The sequence below is a fragment of the Trachymyrmex cornetzi genome, unplaced genomic scaffold, assembly GCF_001594075.2.
Source record: "Trachymyrmex cornetzi isolate Tcor2-1 unplaced genomic scaffold, Tcor1.1 scaffold16, whole genome shotgun sequence".
NCBI lineage: Eukaryota > Metazoa > Arthropoda > Insecta > Hymenoptera > Formicidae > Trachymyrmex > Trachymyrmex cornetzi.
In genome coordinates, this window is record NW_017296201.1 from 3,632,872 (window position 1) to 3,654,694 (window position 21,823).

General features: G+C 31.5%; 3 protein-coding genes across 8 annotated transcripts; 1 reads left to right on the forward strand and 2 right to left on the reverse strand.

The window, feature by feature from the left end:
* The first annotated feature begins 1,924 nt into the window (after positions 1–1,924).
* On the forward strand, positions 1,925–5,357 carry LOC108758784 (GMP reductase 1). Its single transcript, XM_018503897.1, has 6 exons — positions 1,925–2,011; positions 2,842–2,961; positions 3,221–3,478; positions 4,256–4,444; positions 4,548–4,750; positions 4,840–5,357. The coding sequence occupies exons 1-6, from the start codon at positions 1,925–1,927 to the stop codon at positions 5,033–5,035; spliced, it is 1,053 nt and encodes a 350-aa protein (XP_018359399.1). The 3' UTR covers positions 5,036–5,357.
* Positions 5,358–5,438: 81 nt separating this feature from the next.
* Psi (P-element somatic inhibitor) lies at positions 5,439–14,867 on the reverse strand. 5 transcript variants are annotated; one of them, XM_018503895.1, is made up of 14 exons: positions 14,491–14,574; positions 13,952–14,030; positions 13,648–13,827; positions 13,186–13,315; positions 11,825–12,082; positions 11,539–11,713; positions 11,192–11,398; positions 10,854–11,055; positions 10,526–10,683; positions 10,328–10,436; positions 10,086–10,247; positions 9,733–9,941; positions 9,354–9,640; positions 5,439–5,642 (listed from the first exon to the last, which is right to left on the reverse strand). In XM_018503895.1, exons 1-13 carry the CDS (start codon positions 14,572–14,574, stop codon positions 9,380–9,382), a joined length of 2,214 nt encoding a protein of 737 aa, XP_018359397.1. In that variant the 3' UTR covers positions 5,439–5,642; positions 9,354–9,379. The 5 variants fall into 5 exon arrangements, with proteins under 5 accessions (XP_018359397.1, XP_018359393.1, XP_018359398.1 ...); XM_018503891.1 differs by lacking the exon at positions 5,439–5,642 and adding an exon at positions 7,559–7,778; XM_018503896.1 differs by lacking the exons at positions 5,439–5,642; positions 14,491–14,574 and adding exons at positions 7,560–7,778; positions 14,157–14,174.
* Positions 14,868–17,737: 2,870 nt separating this feature from the next.
* Positions 17,738–20,101, reverse strand: LOC108758785 (transmembrane protein 68). 2 transcript variants are annotated; one of them, XM_018503898.1, is made up of 6 exons: positions 19,580–20,101; positions 19,138–19,276; positions 18,779–18,876; positions 18,286–18,647; positions 18,010–18,213; positions 17,738–17,927 (listed from the first exon to the last, which is right to left on the reverse strand). In XM_018503898.1, exons 1-6 carry the CDS (start codon positions 19,626–19,628, stop codon positions 17,820–17,822), a joined length of 960 nt encoding a protein of 319 aa, XP_018359400.1. In that variant the 5' UTR covers positions 19,629–20,101; the 3' UTR covers positions 17,738–17,819. The 2 variants fall into 2 exon arrangements, with proteins under 2 accessions (XP_018359400.1, XP_018359401.1); XM_018503899.1 differs by lacking the exon at positions 19,138–19,276.
* Between the last annotated feature and the right edge of the window lie 1,722 nt (positions 20,102–21,823).

The window sequence follows — 21,823 nt, forward strand, 5'->3', positions numbered from 1 at the left end:
AAAATATGCGATATGCACGAAAAATTGTTGAATTATATAATTAATTCAGTATATTAAATTAATTCAGAGAATTTCTCAGTAAACACCAATAGTAACATAATATCAATGTTATAATTTCGCATTTCACAATATAAATGTAATACAACACATGTACGTAACATACATTATTTAATACAATATTAAAGGGATAGGACTTTCGGATAAATAAATACATATATTATTTATCCATTTCATTGAATATGAAATAATTATACATAATATTGATGTTATTATTATTAGTTGACGTTTATTGGATTTAAATAATTTTTAATAGATTTGAGAACGTTTTGCCAAATAAAATTTTTGGTGAAACTTTAATGACAATTAAAATTAAAATTTAATAATAATGTAAAAATCAAATATTTTAAAGTGACCGTTTAAGTATTAGGTGTTAAACTTAATTCCTGCCGTTTTCGGTCTCCAAAATTGATTTGTTTCGAAGGGAAATACCTTAATCAAAGTATTATTAATTAGTAATAAAATAGAAAATGGAGGAAATTACTTTAATTAAGGTATTCATTCATCTTCCCTTCGAAACAAATCGATTTTGGAGACGGCAAGAATTAAGTTTAACACCTAATAAGTATTTTACTTAAAGATTCAGCCTGCTCAATTTTCTAGATGTTGTGTGTTGTCGTCTAGACCTTCTGATAAGTTATCTGCAGTATTAGCACATTAAACGTGCATACACACACGTTTATGTCCCCAGGGACGGCTTTACGATCTTTCGAGCCATCGCAAAGATCAGGATTTTGCGCAATGCGACCATCGGCTGGCGTTTATCCAGAGTGATAAAAATCCGGATTGAACGCTGACCTTTCAGCTGCATCGCGATTTCCATAAAGTAGCAACTCGATAGAAATCGACGGTTCATAAATCTCGCCGGAAATGTTCGGGATTAACGCCAAAGACAGAGAATGGACTACGCGATCCGTGTCAAAATGGTCGATAGGGATGAGAGAGAGGGACCATGGCAGACGGTCATTTCTATCTCTTTCCATTCAATGGTATAATGGAAGAGAGAATGAGAGGGAGATTGGCCGTCTCCCACGGTCCCTCTCTCTCACTATTGTCGACCACATTTGATACACTACTTAGATACAAAGTCGCGCAGTCCATTCTCTATGCCTTTGATTAACGCATAATTAATGTTTCATGATGTGCATTTTTTGAAGCACGGCGGGATTCCTCTGTGACGAATTATTTTCGTTACACGGAAAAAAAAATAACTAAAACTTTAGCTAGATATATATCTGAAAATAATTCTATCGAATTATCAAAATACTTATGTAGGACGCTTAAATTGGTCACCAGAATATCAAAACGTAAGAATTTCAACCATGATGAGGAATGTTGCAAAAATTTTTGCAACATTCCTCATCATGGTTGAAATTCTTACATGATATTTTGATGATCTAACAAATTAATTTTCAGAACTATCTAACTAAATTTGTAGATATTTAAGAAAAATTATCAAAATATGAGCCTCCAATAAATTTTGACAAGCGGACGTCCGGCGATACCCTTTGACTTTTTAACACATTCCTTTTCCAATACACACATACACACCCTCTGAGTATATATTGCAGAATAAGTAATCACGACTCTCAGAGCGCCCGCAGACCGCACCGCCCTGGTTCGATAAAGGGGGAAGAGAGAGAGAGAGAGAGAGGGATAAAAGTAGCTGTCTTCCTCGCACGAACGGCGCAAATGTGCCATGCCTGGGTGTAGTACCAGACTACCAGCCAGTAGAAGAACGTCCGTAATCACAGGTTTTCCGTTCTCCCCAGTCCGGTGTTCTCACTTCTCGGTACGTGGCAATCAGTGAGCGAGGTCGAATAGTCTTCTGTTTAAAGATCGCCGAGGGTGATTCCGCACCGCCGCAATGCCTAATATAATAAATGACATAAAGTTGGACTTTAAAGATGTGCTGCTGCGCCCGAAGCGGAGCACGCTGAAAAGCCGATCGGACGTAAGTATCGCCGTCTTTATATAATTTGGTATACATATAAGTCAGAATCGCGTTCTTCGTATCGCGTCGAGAATAATTGCACGCGTCTTCGGCGAAAGAAGAGAGTTGAGGAAAAAAAAAAAAACATTCATTGCGCAATATCGCAAGTCGTATATATCCGCCGAGTATATTTTCGGAAACGAATATGTTTGATTTTAAATTCGATCGTTCGAATTGCACGCGTGTACGTGCGTGCGCGCGTGTATAATAAATTACAGGCCGCCGTCGGTCGTCGGCCGAATTATGCGTCCTGCAGAATTAACGTCCACACGATCGCTTCGAGTCAAAGCTCCCGAATTTATAGTCCCGCAGTCGTAAATTTTCTCTATTGATTTAATTCTTGCTACTTCCTGTACTCCGGATTGATTTCACTGTTTAAATTTACGTCGACTGACCCTGCATCCTGCATATTTTTATGAGAAAATTAACATAAATTGCAAATTAACAAAAATTATTGTATTTTTTTTAACTTTTTATTATAATGAGATTATTAATATAATTTTTTTTTTTTCGCATGTATTACGTTATATTAAATCTTTTAATTTTATTTATTGGATACATATATATTTGTCCTATGCCAGTATTAATAAAATAGTTTGTATTGTTTTCATATATCTTTATATAGGTGTATAAAGATATCAGTTATACATAAAATTATGTGTATGTGTGCGAGTTAAATATGCTGTTCTTTGATACCTAAATATCTTGTTTCTAAAATCTTTGTATTGTTATATATAAAAATAAATTAATTTTTTAAATAAAAATCTCTGATCTTCTGACTGTTATTTCAGGTAGACCTTTTCAGAGAAATCACATTTCGCAATTCTAAACAAACATACAGAGGAATTCCCGTGATGGCTTCTAATATGGACACAATTGGAACGTTTGAAATGGCAAAAGCTCTTTCAAAGGTAACATAACTTAACAATCCATTTCGGAATAAATTGAAAAATTTTTCACCGGATTTAAATTTTAAAATTTTTCAATAGACCCTTTCTACCTACACGTATATCTGCATATACATATATCTGCATACATATATTTGCATACGTTAAATAAATATAATTAAAAACTTGTACATATAACATTATTAATATATTCATGAGACCATGCAAATAGTTTGAATATACGTATAATGGATCGCCCTACTTATTGTGCACATTCTTTTAGCATGGTCTTTTTACTACGGTTCATAAATATTATACCGCAGACGAATGGAAAGACTTTATCGCGTTAAATCCTGATTGCGCAAAGAATGTAGCAGCAACTTCAGGGACAGCAAAAGAAGATTATGAACGGCTTTCAAGCATTTTGGAAGTTGTGCCGGAATTATCATTCATATGTTTAGATGTTGCAAACGGATATTCACAGCATTTTGTAGAGTATGTGAGAAAAGTAAGAGCGCGATATCCGAATCACACTATAATTGTAAGTATAATTTAATATCTCATTATCCTTATGTACATGATGTCTCAAATTTAAATTGCCAAACTTCGGGAGCGATAGGAAATCGGTATGAACTAATAGACCTTTAAGAATATGTTTATTTTTGCTTCGTTTTGAAGAAAATCGCAAAAAAAGACAAATCGTAATTTTCAAAATATTGTTTTCGAAACGGAATATTATTGTTTCCGTGTACAATTTCAGCGATAATGCTTCAGAGGCAGTACGAAAATACGCATGTCGATTTCCAAGCAAGAGTGCCGGATCAGCAAGTCATTATGTTGACTAAATCAATGTTTGGCAACACGAGCTAGCTGTTCGTACAAAATGCAAAGCGTGCATTGCTGCAAAAGGTCAACATTTTAGACTATATCTGCATTAAATAAGTAACAACGTGAATAAATAAGTATGAATTAATAACTAACAAATAGGTACAAAAATGAAAACTACGTATTGTCTTTTTTTTTTCAAAACGAAGCAAAAACGAGCACATCTCTAACGAACTTTTCCTCTTAATTTATTTATCCCCTACACATACTTATAAGGCCTGTTCTTTTTAGCTGAACTTTTGCACCAGTTCATCTTTCTTCCTTATCTCTTTAGGAGGAAAGAAGAAGAAAGATGAACTGGTGCAAAAGTTCAGCCAAAAAGAACAGGCCTATGTTTGGCCATTTAATTTAGGACACCCTGTATAGGCTCAATTATTTAAACGCCAATGCATATTTTATATTTAAACAAAAAGATTAATTGCTGCCACTACAGGCAGGAAATGTTGTAACAGGAGAAATGGTGGAAGAACTGATACTCTCAGGAGCGGACATAATTAAAGTAGGAATTGGTCCAGGTTCCGTGTGTACAACGCGGATGAAAACCGGTGTTGGTTATCCACAATTGAGCGCCGTAATTGAATGCGCGGATGCGGCGCATGGATTGAAAGGCCACATTATTGCTGTAAATATTTTACTATATTCTGTATCACAAATGGCATAAATAATCGTTGAAAGGTCTCGCTTTTATTTATGTTTATGTTTACTGATCGATGTTTATTGTTCAGGACGGTGGATGTACCTGCCCTGGAGATTTAGCGAAAGCGTTCAGTGGTGGCGCAGACTTTGTCATGGCAGGCGGAATATTTGCAGGTCACGATGAATGTGGGGGCGAAGTTATAGAAAAGAATGGAAAGACGTTCAAACTTTTTTATGGAATGTCCTCCAATACAGCCATGATGAAGCACGCTGGTGGTGTTGCAGACTACAGGTGAGACTGCAACAAGTTATAGCGCTACAAACAAGTATGTGCGTTGAGGTAATTAATGGAAAATCGTCCGTCCTTATTTCAATGCGTAGATCTTCGGAAGGGAAAACTGTTGAAGTGCCTTACAAGGGTTTAGTCGAAAACACTGTGCTGGATATACTGGGCGGCTTAAGATCCGCCTGCACTTATATAGGAGCTCAACGTTTGCGCGAATTACCACGACGAGCGACGTTTATACGCTGCACGCAACAATTAAATCCCTTGTACGGACCACCCCCAGTAATATAAAGATTATAATTATTAAATTGTGCTCCTTAGTAAAAGGCTTAGGAAAAAAATGTTTAACGCCAATATTTGATCGTGTATTATTTGCTGGCAAATAATGTTTATATATGGACGAAAATGCAATCTTGTAAAATGTTTACCACTGTATCGTGTAATAATGTTTAAGTATTACGAATTAATTATGCTCAAATGAAAGAACGTTATACAATAATCCTTCATGCACAAATAAAGAATTTCGTTACATTAAGCCGCCGTTTCATATCATTGAAGACATTCTGTTATTGAATAATCAATCATATATCATTATGTATCAATCTATCCTACAGCCATAAATTGAGATGCTTTAATTATCTTTAATTATACATTTCATATTTAAACAACGAATGAGTAATATTAGCTTATATGTGTCGTTGTTCTTTTTATTATGAATATTTTGTGCACATGTGTATTTTACAATCCTTATATGAAATGTGCACTGTACTACCTATAGTAAACTCTACTCTCGGTTTAGTATTTTACAGAAATATTTATAAGTGAAAATTTTTCGTACATATTTGCTATTTGCTTCTCTTGATTAGAGAAACTGGAAAGTTTTCTGTTGCGCCTGTCCCTGAAACATTCGCCAATGTTAATTAATTATGTGCACAAAGTATAAAATATAACAGAAGAATATTTTAACTGATAAAAGAAATTTATAGTATACATAAAAAAAAAGACAGAAATATTATTGTGCTATTATAATAAAACAAAAACATAATTCACGAGGTTGTAAATACCGATACTAGAGGTTTGACAATATAATTGATTAAAATACTTGCCAGTAATGTATATGGAGCGAACAATCGCCCTATTTATATTCTATCATATTTTCTATATTATAATCGCAATAAACAGATTTCGTATAAGATATTTAAAACTTGTACATAAATAATCCCTCGAACATAATTAAACCTAACATATGATCCATGAGTAAAGTTCCTGTTTTTTTTTACTTATAATACATGTCTTATTACATTATATTTTACCATTCTAATTTTATTTAATAATTAATATCTGTGCAAGTAATATTAAAAATATTATGAAATAATGCATAAAATTTACAACAAAAAATTTTCATATTGTGATAGAAGAAATATTTACGAAAATTACTCGACTATGCATTATATTTATAAAATAAAAATGTAATGTCTAAATAATGTAAAAAAATCATATAATTATTATATATATTTTTCGTTTGATGCCTTATTCAAAACATTTTTCAAGTAATATAATAAATTTATATATATTATAAATATCTTTTAATTAAATTATAAATATAATTGAAATAATGCCACAAAATGTACCAAATGAAAACATAAATTGTTTTATTAACAAATATTAATGCGTGGAAGATATATATAAATACTAACATAAAAAAAGTATTACTACATGTCTAGATACATACTTCCTATGTTACATCAAACACATAAGTAACAAAGCCAAATATAAATTTATGTAAATTTACGTAAATTTATATAAATTTATGTAAATTTATATAAATTTATATAAATTTATATTAATTTTGAAATAATATCCTTTTTATCTTAAGAAATGACAAATTTTTTCAAATTATCTTCTAAAAGTAATTCGTATTTCTTGAAATAGTATAAACATAAACATATTAATTTTGTATGGAATATCATATTTTTTAAAAATGTGTAATTTTTTAACATTACAATCAAACTGTAGTTGAAGACATAAATTGATTTTTTAAAACAGTTTGTAATTTCATATTGCGTTAAGCTAATGAAAATAATAATATGTAAATATTTATCATTCCTACCTAACTTTCAATTGTAACGTAATCAAATTATTGTAACAAAATACTAAGATTTTCATTAACTTTCTTTTTTACCGAAAAAATGAGAGTATATAGATATGTGTTTTAAAGTTTATTATAGATACTTTACTAGTTATGAATATATCTAGAAAGATTATTGAATATTAGATATATTTCAAATTTTATCTCTTTTTAATCAGTATAGTTAATGTATTATTTTATACACATTGTTTCAAACATTGCATATTATAGACGAGAAATATTAAAGACAAAATCAAAAAGTACAATAATTGCATTAGTAAGGAAGCACATTGATATATTACATATAATGGAATAAAGTTTCTAATTAAGATTGCGTTAAAATAAAATGAATCTTTTATTAATGGTAAATCAATTTTACTTCATTACAATCTTATTTGTAAACTTTATCTCATTTAATATGAAAAATAAAGACTATTCAAAGAAATTGTATCTGATAAAATTTTTGCCGATCAAATTTACCAAAAAATTTATAGATCGGACAAAAAACTTCCGACCTAAATGGATATATTCTGTATCCGTTTATATTTATATAAATTAGTTGAAACACGTAATAAAAAGATATACAAAAATTTGAAATATTTTACATATGACTAGTTAAGTCTTTTGATACTTAATTATCAGAAATGAAAAGCCAATATACTTCGTTATGTATATCGTATAAAAGCACATGTAATACTGGCTAAGTAACATTTAGAATATTGTTAGTAAATTATATTCCATATTATAAGTTATGTATATCCCGTCCGATTAATCTCTGGTTCGCAGGTCCTGATTCCTTTGTATACATGTAGATTAATGCTGAATGAAACATTTTAAACTGTAGATGTCCCATGCCATGACATATTGTAGGACGGGTAAACCTCTCTAATTGGCTGCTCCAAATATCTAAAAATAGTATTGGTGTTTCACGAGAAAGCAAACGAAAAACCAAAGTAACATTGTATTTAACACAAGTGCAATAGAACATATGCATATATAAATGTCATATTATGCATCTTTCGTATACATAGTAGAAGAACTTTCATGAGTAATGAAACACATGGCAGCTGTATCAATTATAGCATTTCGTATAGAGAGAGAGTCAAGAGGTTTATAGTTATAATAAAACACGAGTGTTTCAGGTAAATAAGTGTCTTATCAAGATATATGTAATAATCTATTATAGTAATATATCGTTCATAACAACGCATTTTTCTAAGGATATAGTTTAACAAGTTTAATGAAAGAGAGAATAAGAGATAGATAGATAGATGATAGATAGATAAATAGATAGATAGATAGAGAAAGAGAGAAAGAGAGGATGGCAATAAAATGGTACAGATGTCGATCCCTCGTTCCACTTTCTGACCCGCTGCTTCACCTGCCAGCTTTAACTTATATTACAATAATACATGTTATGGAACAAAAATACATACAATATGATAAGTAAAACACAGATATCATATTGATACTATTTATAATATTAATTTCAATCAACTTCTCTTGCTCGATACTTTTTACTTAAACTTAGAACGATGGATATCCTATAGTATATATATATATATATATATATGTACGTGTATATATATAAAAAACACAAGACGTTTTATAGTATAAACAGAATATAATCGATTCTCATGACATTCTCAAAGATATATGAAGATTATGAAGCAGTCAACTAGTTATGATAAAAGTATATATGGAGATATAGCAGGTATTAACCGCATCCGGATGGAAAGCTATCTGAAAACTATCTGAAATAAACAAATAATTATAGTAAAAAGAGATGATCCATGTACACAAGAAACAGATTTTATTTCAAAGGTGTAAAATATATCGTTATTCAAATCATCATATGAACCATGAAATTATCATAGATTTTATGTTTTGCAAAAGTTTAATTCAAATTCCCTGAAAGAGGTTCAATGAATATCAGTAGATAACATTTCCTTATTCTTACACCATTGATTTATAGTATGTCGGAATATCAAGCCAATATAAAGATGAGTATCAAAATAATATATAACTGAAGATAAATAAATAATTTAATCATTAAGAGAGTAACTATTAAATAATCAAATTTTCAAATAGGGTAATGGACTGCATACAAACAAAATAAAAATTATGACTTCTTGATGTTGGATTTATATATTTATCAATATGTAATAAAATACTCAAATTTATATCAGTTTAATATAACAACAAGAGCATTTAGAAAATTATATGAACTTTAACAATAATCATTATTTGTTAGTTTTTCATTTAACAGTTAGCACTATTAAACAAGTTATTGGATTTTTATCTACTGTATGAAATAAAGTTTTTTTTACAAAACTATTTGTCAAATAAAGATGAATATACTAAATTGTAATAATGAACTTGATCTATAATAATCGTTAAAACTGTATGCTTCATACAATTTTCTAAACGCCTATTGTATATGTATATATATATATATATATCGTATTAAGGTTTACTTACAGCTTGCCTTTCTTTCAAATGGAAGTTTAATTCTCAGAAGTGGACTGTGTGTATGGATAATTCTGATATCCTGTTGGAAAAGATGGGTTTTGCTGTCCCGTCTGTGGTTGAGAATTGGATCCAGTATTCGCTGCGTAATAACCAGTTGGCGCAGAACCAGCGTTCATCGTTGGATAACTTCCGTAAGCTTGAGGGAATGCATTAGGCGTAGTACCTGGTGGACCAGCCGATTGTCCCTGAAGAGTCTGCATTTGTTGCTGGGCCATTTGGTTTCCTTGCATTCCGAGCTGCAATAATATTACATATGATATAACATACAATATAAAAAAATACAACATATTAAAATACAACAATGAATATTATATTTTAAGGAAAATACCTTGCCCGCCTTCATTTGAGCTTCTATCGCTTCTGCTTCTTTTATTTTACCGATGCTTCTGTAATATTCTGCCCATTGCACGCTATAATCGGCTTGACCGCCATTTTGTGCGGCACCTGCCTGCTGTTGCTGCTGCGCCTGTTGTTGCGGCTGTTGATTTGGCCCAGGGGTGCCCGTTGTTGTTGGATTAGATTGGTTTTGTGAATTACCTAAAATATTTTAATAACATTGTATTTAAGAATATTTTAATATTTTAGAGAATATTTTAATCTTTGGTAGAATTTGGGCAAAAAATTATGCTACATCTGTCAATAAAGATTTTCTTTACGACATAACATTGTAAACATGTTTACCTCCTTGCTGATTATGATCTTGCTTTCCTTGTTTTGCTTGTTGTTCAATCATATCTGCTTCTCTATGCATGCCTAATGACCGATAATACTCCGCCCATTGAGCGCTATAGTCAGGTTGACCAGTCTGTGGATTGACTTGTACAGGAGCTTGATTAGGATTGTCTGTAAGAGTAAATGTATCGCGTAATAGATGTAACACTTACCTCCTTGCATGCTATAAGGAATCATAAAACCATACATACTTCCATCAGTGGATTGTGGTTGATTTGGCCATGCTTGATATCCTGTATTCCAATTTGGATTGTATCCCACTGCTCCTTGTGCTGCAGTATATGAAGAACCAGCTGGACCCTAAAAATAAAAAATAAATATTACCCAACAAAATATCTTACATCAAGAGATAATCGTATATGTGTAATTAAACGTATAACTAAACGTACCATGCCCAGCTTTTCGCTAAATATTCTCTTTGCGTGCTCGACTTGTTCAGGATTTCCTCGAATAATGAAAATCTTTTCATTCTCATTACTTTGATTCCTTCTATCTAATTCACAATGTGCTCCTGTCTGTTGATTTATCTGTTTGATAGTCTCACCACCTAGAATAAAAATTACAATGCACGATAATGTAAGAAGAGAGAACATCACATATATTACATTTATTAAATGTAATTCAGAATAAAATAATCAAGATTTTAAATCTATAAGATTGAAGATTTCAATAATGCATATATAACTATAATTAACACATATAGTGAATAAAATAAACCTTTGCCAATTATAATGCCACATTTGGAAGAAGGAACGGTAAACGTTGTTTCAATTTTATCTTGCATTGGACCGCCTTGTCGTCTATCCCAGGTTCCGTATTCATTTGGATTACGATTGCCGCCAAAACCATTACCTCTCGGGCCGCCGCCGCCGCCGCCGCCGCCTCTGCCTCCCATATTATTTCTACCATCATCTCTCCTCTAAAAATAAAGAATAATATATCCTGTACTTAAAAGATGAGGAGAATCGATTATAATGTTATGCTATTAGCTTGTATGTGAACATATGCATTCTAACAAATTCATGCATTCTAACAAATATATAAAATTTATTTACCATGACACTATCAATCAATTCCTGAATTCGTTGACGAGCCTGTTCAACGGCTTGATGCTTCCCTGACAATAAACATTTTCTATCGCCAGGGCCCTCTTCTCTTCCTTGTTGGAACTGAACTTTAGCTCCGCTTTCCGCTTGTATCTTTTTTATCATATCTCCGCCTTTACCAATAACGACACCAACTGCGGCTCTTGGAACAAGTACCTATATTATATGATGATTTTATAAATTTTAAGAATAAAAAGATACATCTCTCAATTTCTTTTCCTCTCTACAGTTAAATTCTCAGCCAACAAACATTTTTAATTACATTAGCTTGTAATATAATAAAAATTATTATTAACCTCTACTCCATCACTATTTGCAGGACCATGATTAAAACCAGTATCATTAGAATAATTTCCTGTTCTTTCAGTAGCACCTCTTCCTCCTCTATGAAACATTTGTATTTCTTTTTCAGCTATTAATTCATAGACTAATTGCTTTGCATATTCAACTTTTTGAGGATCTCCTGTTATTCTACAGAAAGAAGATATCAGCTTTAAATAATTATGCCATATTGCCCTGATAGATCAAGTTAAAAGGGATATGATTGTCTGTATATGCAGAAAAAACGTTTGTGTATTTTACCTTAAAGGCTTTTCTTGTTCTTGAGATGGCCCTTCCTGAATAACAACCATTTTAGCTCCTGATTTTTCTTGAAGCTGTTTTATGGTTTCTCCTCCTTTGCCGATTATCAAACCGACTTTAGGACCTGGAATCATTATCTCAACAAATCCTGGATGTCCCATCATACCGCCACCACCGTTACCACTCATATTCATTTCACCGATTCCCTCACTTCTGCTTCTTTGATTTACTATTGATAACACAAGCTCCTTTGCTCGACTGAAACACATAAAAAACCAAAGTACAATATTTTTTCAACTAAACTGTTTTACATGTGTCAAAAGATTTAATCAACAACAATAAAATTTGTTTGCAACACATAAATATGCACTAATATCTATTGCGGATCAAAATTATATATCACATTTGTAATGTATAGTTCTCTTTTCTAATGACCAATATCTTCAAAAGGTATAATAAAAGGTTTCAAAGATTTTATATCAAAATGCCATATATAGGTATTAAAATGCCATATATAGGTTTAAACACTTTCAAATAAATAAATAAAATTTTCTTCATGTTGTGATTAACACGTCCCCATGCATATCCTATCCTCCTTCCTTCCTTTTTCTCTCTCCATATCCTATTAAAAGCAAAAAACTATTAGTAAATACAAAATTATTAAATTAAAAGGTCAACTTATTAATCAATTTTCAATGGTCAGAAATTCTGAAGCTTATAGAAAGTCAAGTATTGAACCCGCTATTGGCATCCAGGAGCTAAATAAAGATTCTGTAAAACATTTCATAATTTCAATATGCGAAAGCATATGTCTTACATTTGTAAAATGCATGTTAGGATGAAATTGTAGCGTATATAAAATATACTGACATACACAAGCTGTTATTAAAATTATATCTCAATTACGCTGTCTAATAATAGGATCATAAAGCATTGTGCAATATTTATACATTGTCATAACATCGCAGTTTGATGTAAAACGATTTTTCAGTCATTTTTGGGGAGTGACAAGATGGGAGTGTGGTGAAAACATTTACACTTAAATAAATTAGAATGTAAAATGTCCCTATATAAATTTAAGGAGGATAGCAGATTTGCTTGGCTGATTTACAATTAATTTTGACAGAAAAGTATTTTTTACAACCCAGAATCTATAAACATAGAACTTGAACTGACAATCATGTCCCATTTCAATAAAATACAGTAGTAATTGCATTCAAAAAAGTCAACAGACAAAAGTAAATTCATTATCATTCATTGTGTGGTAAATTCTTATCATTCATCGTGATATAAAGTCATGGTATTGCATTGCATACAAAATAGTTATAAAATTAACGAAATAAGAAGGGAAAACAAGTTACTTGACAGCTTCTCGTGAACCAGTTAGCGTACAAACACGCTCAGGTAGCCCACCGCTTTCTGGTGCCATTTGAATCTTACATCCTGTTTCGGTTTGCAATCTTGTTATCTGTTCTCCACCTCTGCCAATTACTGTAAATATATTATTATTACTTAAACGTAATTATATATTTAATGCTCTTATTATTACATTTCAATTACAAGTATAAAAGAACCAATCAATACAACAAAAACAATACACATAACTATTCTAAAATGCAACAAGTTTTTAGATTAATGTTAAGACAATAATAATACTTAAGCTATTAAATTTATATGATAATATTATCATATAATGTCACAATAAATAATAAACTGAGGATATCATAACACAGCAGGTTCTTAAATAAAAGCAGATTTAATGTAACATATTATAGAATATTCATACATAGAATACCAGTAATTTCTTCCATAATTTTACTTACTTAAACCAACCATTTTGTCTGGAACTCTAATATCTTCATTGCACATACTACATAATGGATTGGAAGAAGGCGGTCTGGCTCCTTGACCACTTGAATCTCCAATGGAATTACCTGCAGGTCCTCCACGAATACCTATTAAAGGATCTGCTACTAACGATGCCATTTTCTTTGCTTCTGGCTCTAAAAATACGAAACATAACGCAATGTTAATACAGAATATACACAAATCTAAAAAATGATTTGTTAACTTTTACTAATAAAAATCTATAGAAGAGATCAATATATTTTTAAATACATGTATTACCTGAACTATCTTCAAGAGGACGTTTTAACTTGGAATCCTGATTATTTTGAGCACCACCGGGATTTATCTTTGCGGCAATCTGGAAAGATTAATCAAAGATATAAACTTAGAATAGAATGCTTTACTTTCTAAACTGAATTATTATATACTTCTGTATAAATATTTCAGTTAAATGAAATATTTACAAATATTATATTATACAAACATTATAATATCCTCAGACGAGCCAAATTGGTTATCACTATAAAAAAAAAAAAGAGAAAACTGAACGAAATATCATAAACAAATTCTATTCTGATATTAAGAGATTTATAAATATGGATCAATCTAGCCAGGCTTGTATATCGTAGAAATTTTCCCAAATCGGTTCACTGTGTATAAAATAAAGTAATTCGAGAGGTAACAGTCGCGTCGGAACGGCCGCGAATTGCCGCGAGGATTCGAGGAAGTGACGCTCAACTCGCGTGTAGACGCACACGGCTAACACGGCGCCGTGCCGTCCACCGTCGTCGACGTGTCCATCGCGGAATCGTAATTACCTGCTTGGCGCGTTGGAGTGCCGCCGCGAACGCGGTGCTTTGGCTGAAGTTCTGAGGCGGAGCGACCGCTGAGTAGTCACTCATGTTGGTGCATGAAGTTATTGGGACGGGTTGAGGAATCTAGTTAACGTTGTTGGTGCTGGTTCAATCACCGGCTGTCCTAACGATCCACCTCACCGTTGCGAACGGTAACGCGATGGAACGAAAACGGTCTGCAGACGCAAGAAATAACACTTTTATGGAACGTACGACTGCGTACGACGCCGTCACACGAAGAAGAGGAAAGTTTGCTCACTTTGTGGCAGTAGCGAGTGAAAGAACCGTACTTTCACGGGGGAACGAAGAGGAACGACACAGCGCAAGCGTCCGCCGTTGGGTGCACAGTCTTTTTAGTACGGAAACTTGCGAAAACTTGCGCCCTCGTCATGATTCGTCGATAATTAGGGACGCGGGATCACGTGGTGCGATGCTATCGAAAATGGTCAAGAATGGGTGCATCAGTACTACAACCGCTCACTGAGCGCTCAGTGAGCTCTTGAATTTGATTGGCATATTCCGTTAGATCGAAAAATATAGACCAAACAGATACAAGGCTTACTGAGCGCTCAGTGAGCGGTCGTAGTACTGAATGCACCTAATGGCTGCGTTCAACAGAAAAAGCAGTTTTGCAACTGCGTTGTAAAATTCTTGAATATGAGTGGTTTATACATTTAGATCCAATGAGGAACTAAGGGCAAAACCAATCATATTAAAGAATTTTACAACAGTTGTAAAGCTGCTTTCTCTACTGAACGCAACCATTGGCTGCGTTCAGAATTGTCATCTGGGTACATCCAGATGTTCTTTTATCCTTGTTTAACATTCGTGAACAAAAATAAAATGACATCTGAGTGCATCCGGACAACGATTCTGGGGGCCTCTTTCACCAATACCGATTAACTTAATCGGTCGATTAGTCCTTCGGAATTGACCAATCGCATCTATCGTCAAACAAAATGACAAATGAGATTGGTCAATTCCGATGGACAAATCGACCGATTAAGTTAATCAGAGTTGGTGAAAAAGGTCCTGAGGGCCACTTTCACCAGGCTCAATTAACTTAACCAGCCTAATAACTGTAACGAAATAGAGAGAGAGAGAGAGAGAGAGAGAGAGAGAGAGAGAGAGAGATAGAACTATTTTTATCTCTTTCTATTTCATTACAGTTACTAGGCTAATTAATTGCGTTTTCGGCCCGGCCGAGTTTGCACCAACCTGGGTTGGCTCAATGGCGTTTTGTACTCTTCTATTGGTAGAGTGTGTGACGTCAACCAATAGAAAAGATTAATTCAATCAAGGTTGATGCAAACCCGATCGGGCCGAAAACGCTATAAATAAACCGACGATGGTGAAAGTGGTCCTGAACGTAGCTCAGCAGAAAAAGCAGCTTTGCAAAACTGCATCGGAAACATCACCCCATCCTCCCGCATATCGTTTTATTCTTGTTGCTCTCCCAATTTTAAACAAAGATAAGATGATACATAAAGCAAAGAGTATTGGTCGCAGCATAGACTCTTACATAAAGCTGGAAACACAATAGCACAGGCAATAGGCACAGGCAACAGGGAATAACGAGCCGTCCAATCAGAGCTCTGGAATATAATATCGAACTTATACCCCAAAGCTCTGATTGGACGGCTCGTTAATCTCTGTTGCCTGTGCCTATTGCCTGTGTCTATTGTGTTTCCAGCTTAACACATGGATTTTGTTTCGTATCATCGGAATCCTGTTTTCTGATTGGTTGCAGAGCATCGTACGATGCTAATTGGATGCAGTGTGAATCCAGCAATTCTTTTTATACTCTAATTGTCGCTATTAGGTCTGTTCTTTTTGGCTGAACTTTTGCACTTGCTGCAGAGAAAAGGAAGAAAGATGAACTAGTGCAAAAGTTCAACCAACAAGAACAGACCTATTGTTAACAAGCGACAGCCAATGGCAGGACAATCTTGGAAGAAAGCGCGGCACTCATTGGTTGTCGCTAATTAACGATAGCGACAATTGTCGATAAAATGTTTAGAGAATCCCGCAACTGGAGGAAAAAGAAGAAAGATGAACTGGTGCAAAAGTTTAGACAAAAAGAACAGACCTAATAAATATGCTAAGCACACGTGACGTAAATTACAAGTTTTCAGATTGAACATGGTGGAATATTCGAAATTGACTACCATATTCAAAAAGTAGAATTTTTTAATAATAGCACCGACGAGATAGTTGAGTCTTTTGGCTATTTTAAAGATAAATTAACAAGAATTTTACTTTATTTATGTACAAATCAGTATATTTTTTTGATAAAATAGTAATTAAGGAAGATATATATTAATTTACCCTTAGGGCCTGAGCACAATAGAGGAACAGGAATTAGATATTAAGATTTTAACCTATCAGAAACTGATTACATCGGAATACACGGTTTCTGATAGGTTGAAATCTTAATATCTAATTCTTGTTCCTCTATTGTGCGCAGGCCCTTAGGATAATCAAAACTTTACCATATATATATAACGCACTTACACGTTCTGCTTGCATGAACATTATTCTTAACAAATAAAGTTACGCAATAAAGTTATGCTCGATCGTTTCTTGTAATTTGCATAAACTATTTGCATAAGTATTATCCTTAACGAATAAAGTTTTACACGGAGATACACTTATATTTATATAATTATTTTTATAAACTCTTTATACGTCTGCTGAACAGTTAGAAGTATTCCTTATATGGCTGCTCATAATATGAAACATATATAACAAAAAAAAGGGATAACAATAAGCAATTTATATATATTATATATTTCTTTTATTAAGATTAAATTTATCATTTTTATCGCAATCCTTTTCTGTATATCTTTTTCCCTACAAAATTAATTTGTAATATATACAATTTTAATAAACTAAAAAACATAGGAGATAACAGAACACAGAAAAGGACATAATCATTAAATAATCACATTTATACGTTTTCATATTCAACATACTAATAATAATAATATAATTATTTTTCTTATATTACATGGCATTCGCTTGTGTTAAATTGTGTACATTTTTGTAAAGAATTTTTAATATTTATAAATTAATTTTTCATAAAAATCAAATATATTTAAGTACAAATATGTAAAATATATATAAATAAATATTATATATATTGTATGAATAATAAAAACGTTTACCGATAATAAAACATTTTTATTACATACTTTTTTTTAATGCTTCCACCTAAAAAGTGTTTAATCAAATTAAAATAAGTTCTAAAAGTATTGTTCTCTGAATGTTAAGTACATCAAAACGGTTGTTAATTAATCCTTATGTTTTTCTACATTACGTATTCTTTCTATTAAAGCCCGTGTAATGTTACCAGGTACTTTCTGATGTTTTCTTATTAAATCTGTAAGACTATCAGCAACCTGAAAGTATGTTGTAAAATATTTTTGAATGATGTTACCTAGAATGTATACTTGTTTTACGCTCCTTCGTAACTTTATTTACCTTCGTCTGTAATTCTTCGGGTGTAAGATTTCCATCATAGGGAATAGGCTTGCCTACATATGTTACTAATTTTACTGGAAAGCCACCATAGATCGGTACAAGAGGAAGCTTTGTCTTGGCATATATTTTCAGCCATATTCTTCTTCCCCAACTTACTGCTCTAAATGATTCTCTGAGATTTTTTGTAAAGAGTGGAATTATACTCTAATAATGAGAAGCAACTGTTATAATAGAAACCACAAATAAAATAGTACAAAATTTTTGAAGAAAACGTACCACTTTTGCATCTAAAGCAACCTTTGCAAAGCCCATTCTTTTCTGCCACATAAGTTCATAATAGGAATCTCCAAATAACGCTTCATATACACCACCTGGAGCAATAGCAAGCATGTTCCCTTCTTTTAAAATAGCAGAACACGACTGAATTGTACCAGGTATAATTTTCAGAATGTCAGCAAATATGGACCATCCAGGGATCTTGAAGAGAAATCGGTCTACTACTAGACGGATTAGCTTTGAATTATATAGAAATACTTTCGATGTGAAATAATACATATCGACTGGGAGAGCTCCATGATAATATATAAATAATACTGGTTTATCTTGTGGAATATTCTCTAAACCCACAATTTCATATCCTGTTAAACATGTATTATTTATATTAATAAATATTTATATTAATGAATAAAGCTACTAAAAATTTATGTAGTTTAATTTAAATGCATTCTAATACCTAGTCTTATAGACAGATTATTAAACTGGAACCTACCATGCCAAATCCAACCATGTGCATCCCAGATAGCTGCGGCCATATGAACAGCTGTGTCTCGCCATGCAGCAGTACCATAAGCATTTCTCAATCTAACCCTAAAAGAAAATATTTCTTTTATGTATATGTATATAAACAAGGAAATTGTTACAAACACAAACGATTTTGTCAAAAGAGAATACATTAAAGAGATATATGTTAAAAGCTATTACGCTTCACATGTCGCTTCTAAAAATGAATTATTTCATTCTAGTAACTGGATTTATACAAATATGATGTTTGTTACAGTTAATATTAATAAATTATATTGTGTCAATATGTATGTTTGTTTATGATATAGACAAGTTATACTTTCAAACCTGTGTAACTTATAGATGTACAACATTAAGGCAGTTAAATACAATAGCAACGCAATTACAAGCGGGAGTAGAAATGTTATGAGTAGTGGCATTAAGAGCCATGTCAGCCATAATGTAAAGTCCAAGTCAATGTACTGAACTGAAAATAATACGAAGTACATTTTTTAACAACCATTAAACTGCATCCTTCAATCATAATACATTCTTCCTTTAATATAGAAGTTACAAAAAAAATCTCTACTTATGCAAACAAGAAGCATCTAAACATGCAATATCTTATTAAATTTATTTTTTTTAATATATATATAATAATACATAACGGAATTGTTAAGAGAGCAATTTATTTAAGTTATCATAATGGGTATAATAATAGGTAATCGTTAGTATAGCACTATGTAATTCTAATAGCAAGGTATATCAAGACTAATTTTCAAAATGTTACCTATAACATCTTCCACCATTGACCACAAGTTGTACACGATTGAAAACATGTTTAGACCAATATAAAAAGAAGACGCAAGACACAAAGGTAATTTGTAGAACGATCGAGATGTTCATATATTTGCAGGAAGCACTCGTATACTCATTATTACGATATCAAGGATCTTTTTAGTTTATCTAAATCATTCTACATATATATAAACATACATCCGGTACAATTAGCATTCATTTAAATTCCAAAATTATTTCCGTCAAGATTAATTACTGCTTATCATTAAACCGTTTTTTATGATTGCACAGGCAATCAATCGGTGTAAATCCTAATTTTCTCAAGTTGTTCCACAAAGTGACACGCCAACCTCATCTTCGTGATGCATTGTAATATCATTATTTTAAATTAAAATCATTGGAATCACGGTCATTACGTCATATTAAAAACTTAATTTTATAATTCATCACACTGACGAAGCTATAATCTACGATATCAATAAACATCAAGCTGTCGTATATCAACAGTTTTATATATACATATATATATATATATGTACCTGCGGACGGGAGTTAAATGTATGTTCTTTCAAAGATGAGTTTCGGAACGCACAATGTCGTAGAAAACTTTGTTTCTTTTGTTATATAAAAAGAATACAAAGTGATGCAAAAGTCTTTTTTTCAGGCAAGCTACTTAGATACAATCACATGATATTAGAAAACAATAAGAAATACAAGCACAATACATTCCCTCTTATATAAAATTATATATATTTTGCGATTTGATTTTACGACACCTACTTATAATTTATCTGTATATCACGGACACGAGTTTTTTAATTTATCGATTGATCAATCGCATTATATGCGTAGGGTGACTATCTATCTAATCAAGATAAACTACCCAGACAGTACAATATTTATATGAAATATTTACAAAATATTTATAAATATTTATAAGACTTATTTTAAATATTTTATAAATATTTTTGTGGTCTATTAGATTGCACAGATCATAAATAATATTTATATTATTATAAATATTATGAAATATTTATATTCTCCGTATTTATTGTAAATGTGTAGTAAATGCTATGAAAATATTTAATAAGACATTATACTCGGCAAAAAATTTTTCATGCAAGAATATGTATATAAATATGTATAAACATACATAATTATTTATAAACATGTATAGTCATATATATGTCTATATTATATTCACATCCCTCTTTCTTTTGTATAAAATTACTTTTTATAGTGTAATAATAGAAATAATAATAGTAATGTGAAAACATAAAGATTAATTAAAGGGATAATTTTCGCATTGTTCGTTTTAGAAAAAAAAAAAAAAACAAGTTTGGAAAAATGTAAAAAAAATTGCTCATACACAATTATGCATAATTTTATATATGTATAATTATAATTATATATAAAATTATGTATACACTAAAAAGTAATTTTACAAAAGAAAGAGAGATATTATGATTATGTATGGACATATTTCGTATGTGATTATACATGTTTAATATGAATATTTATACACGTTTTACGTATTCATGCATAAAAAATGTTTTACATGTGTAGTAAAAACATTCAATCAAGTTTGCAAATATAAAAGCTATATTATAAATTATTACATCGGAAAAGTGCGAATAGATCAGGAGTATTGTGGACTTGTAATCTCAGTCCATTATTGTATTAATGTATAAGATTAACTTTAATTCCAGTTTAACTTAATTATCATTTTTATTTTTTTTTTAGACTTAGAACTAGGAAAAGATAAAAAATAATAATAGAAAAATGAACATTGGTAGAAACAATGAATACATGAGAGTTATCATTACAATTTTTTAAGTATAAGGCATTCCACGTCGATTAACCACGGGCACCTTTGAAATATCATCATTTTTAATTTTTTTTTTAATTTGCTAACATATTCTACAGATAAAAATCAGAGACACGTGTTTCATATTTTTATTTGCCCGAAATTTGACATGAAATGCGTTGTATACGTCTATGAAAAAACGCATATATCGGTTATAATGCAATTAGAGTAATTCTGATTAAAGTCAGACATTAACTTAATCGGCTATCATTATATCAGCGGACTTGATAGGCGTTCAGCAAAAAAAGCAACTGTTGTAAAATTTTTCCATGATTGGTGTTCTATATGTATATAGCGATTTAGTAAGAAATTAAAAGTAATATTTATAATATGAAAAAATATTTTATATATAATTATATAATATTATAT

What these genes read in the sequence shown, in the direction of transcription:
- LOC108758784 (XM_018503897.1), top strand. Translation starts at nt 1,925, where the DNA reads ATGCCTAATATAATAAATGACATAAAGTTGGACTTTAAAGATGTGCTG. An exon ending in CGCTGAAAAGCCGATCGGAC is followed by an intron (nt 2,012 to 2,841) that starts GTAAGTATCGCC and finishes CTGTTATTTCAG; the next exon opens with GTAGACCTTTTCAGAGAAAT. An exon ending in ATCCGAATCACACTATAATT is followed by an intron (nt 3,479 to 4,255) that starts GTAAGTATAATT and finishes CTGCCACTACAG; the next exon opens with GCAGGAAATGTTGTAACAGG.
- Psi (XM_018503895.1), bottom strand. Translation starts at nt 14,574, where the DNA reads ATGAGTGACTACTCAGCGGTCGCTCCGCCTCAGAACTTCAGCCAAAGC. An exon ending in CACTCCAACGCGCCAAGCAG is followed by an intron (nt 14,031 to 14,490) that starts GTAATTACGATT and finishes TAATCTTTCCAG; the next exon opens with ATTGCCGCAAAGATAAATCC. An exon ending in AGACAAAATGGTTGGTTTAA is followed by an intron (nt 13,316 to 13,647) that starts GTAAGTAAAATT and finishes ATATATTTACAG; the next exon opens with TAATTGGCAGAGGTGGAGAA.
- LOC108758785 (XM_018503898.1), bottom strand. Translation starts at nt 19,628, where the DNA reads ATGTTTTCAATCGTGTACAACTTGTGGTCAATGGTGGAAGATGTTATA. An exon ending in AATGGTGGAAGATGTTATAG is followed by an intron (nt 19,277 to 19,579) that starts GTAACATTTTGA and finishes TATTATTTTCAG; the next exon opens with TTCAGTACATTGACTTGGAC. An exon ending in TACATCTATAAGTTACACAG is followed by an intron (nt 18,877 to 19,137) that starts GTTTGAAAGTAT and finishes ATTTTCTTTTAG; the next exon opens with GGTTAGATTGAGAAATGCTT.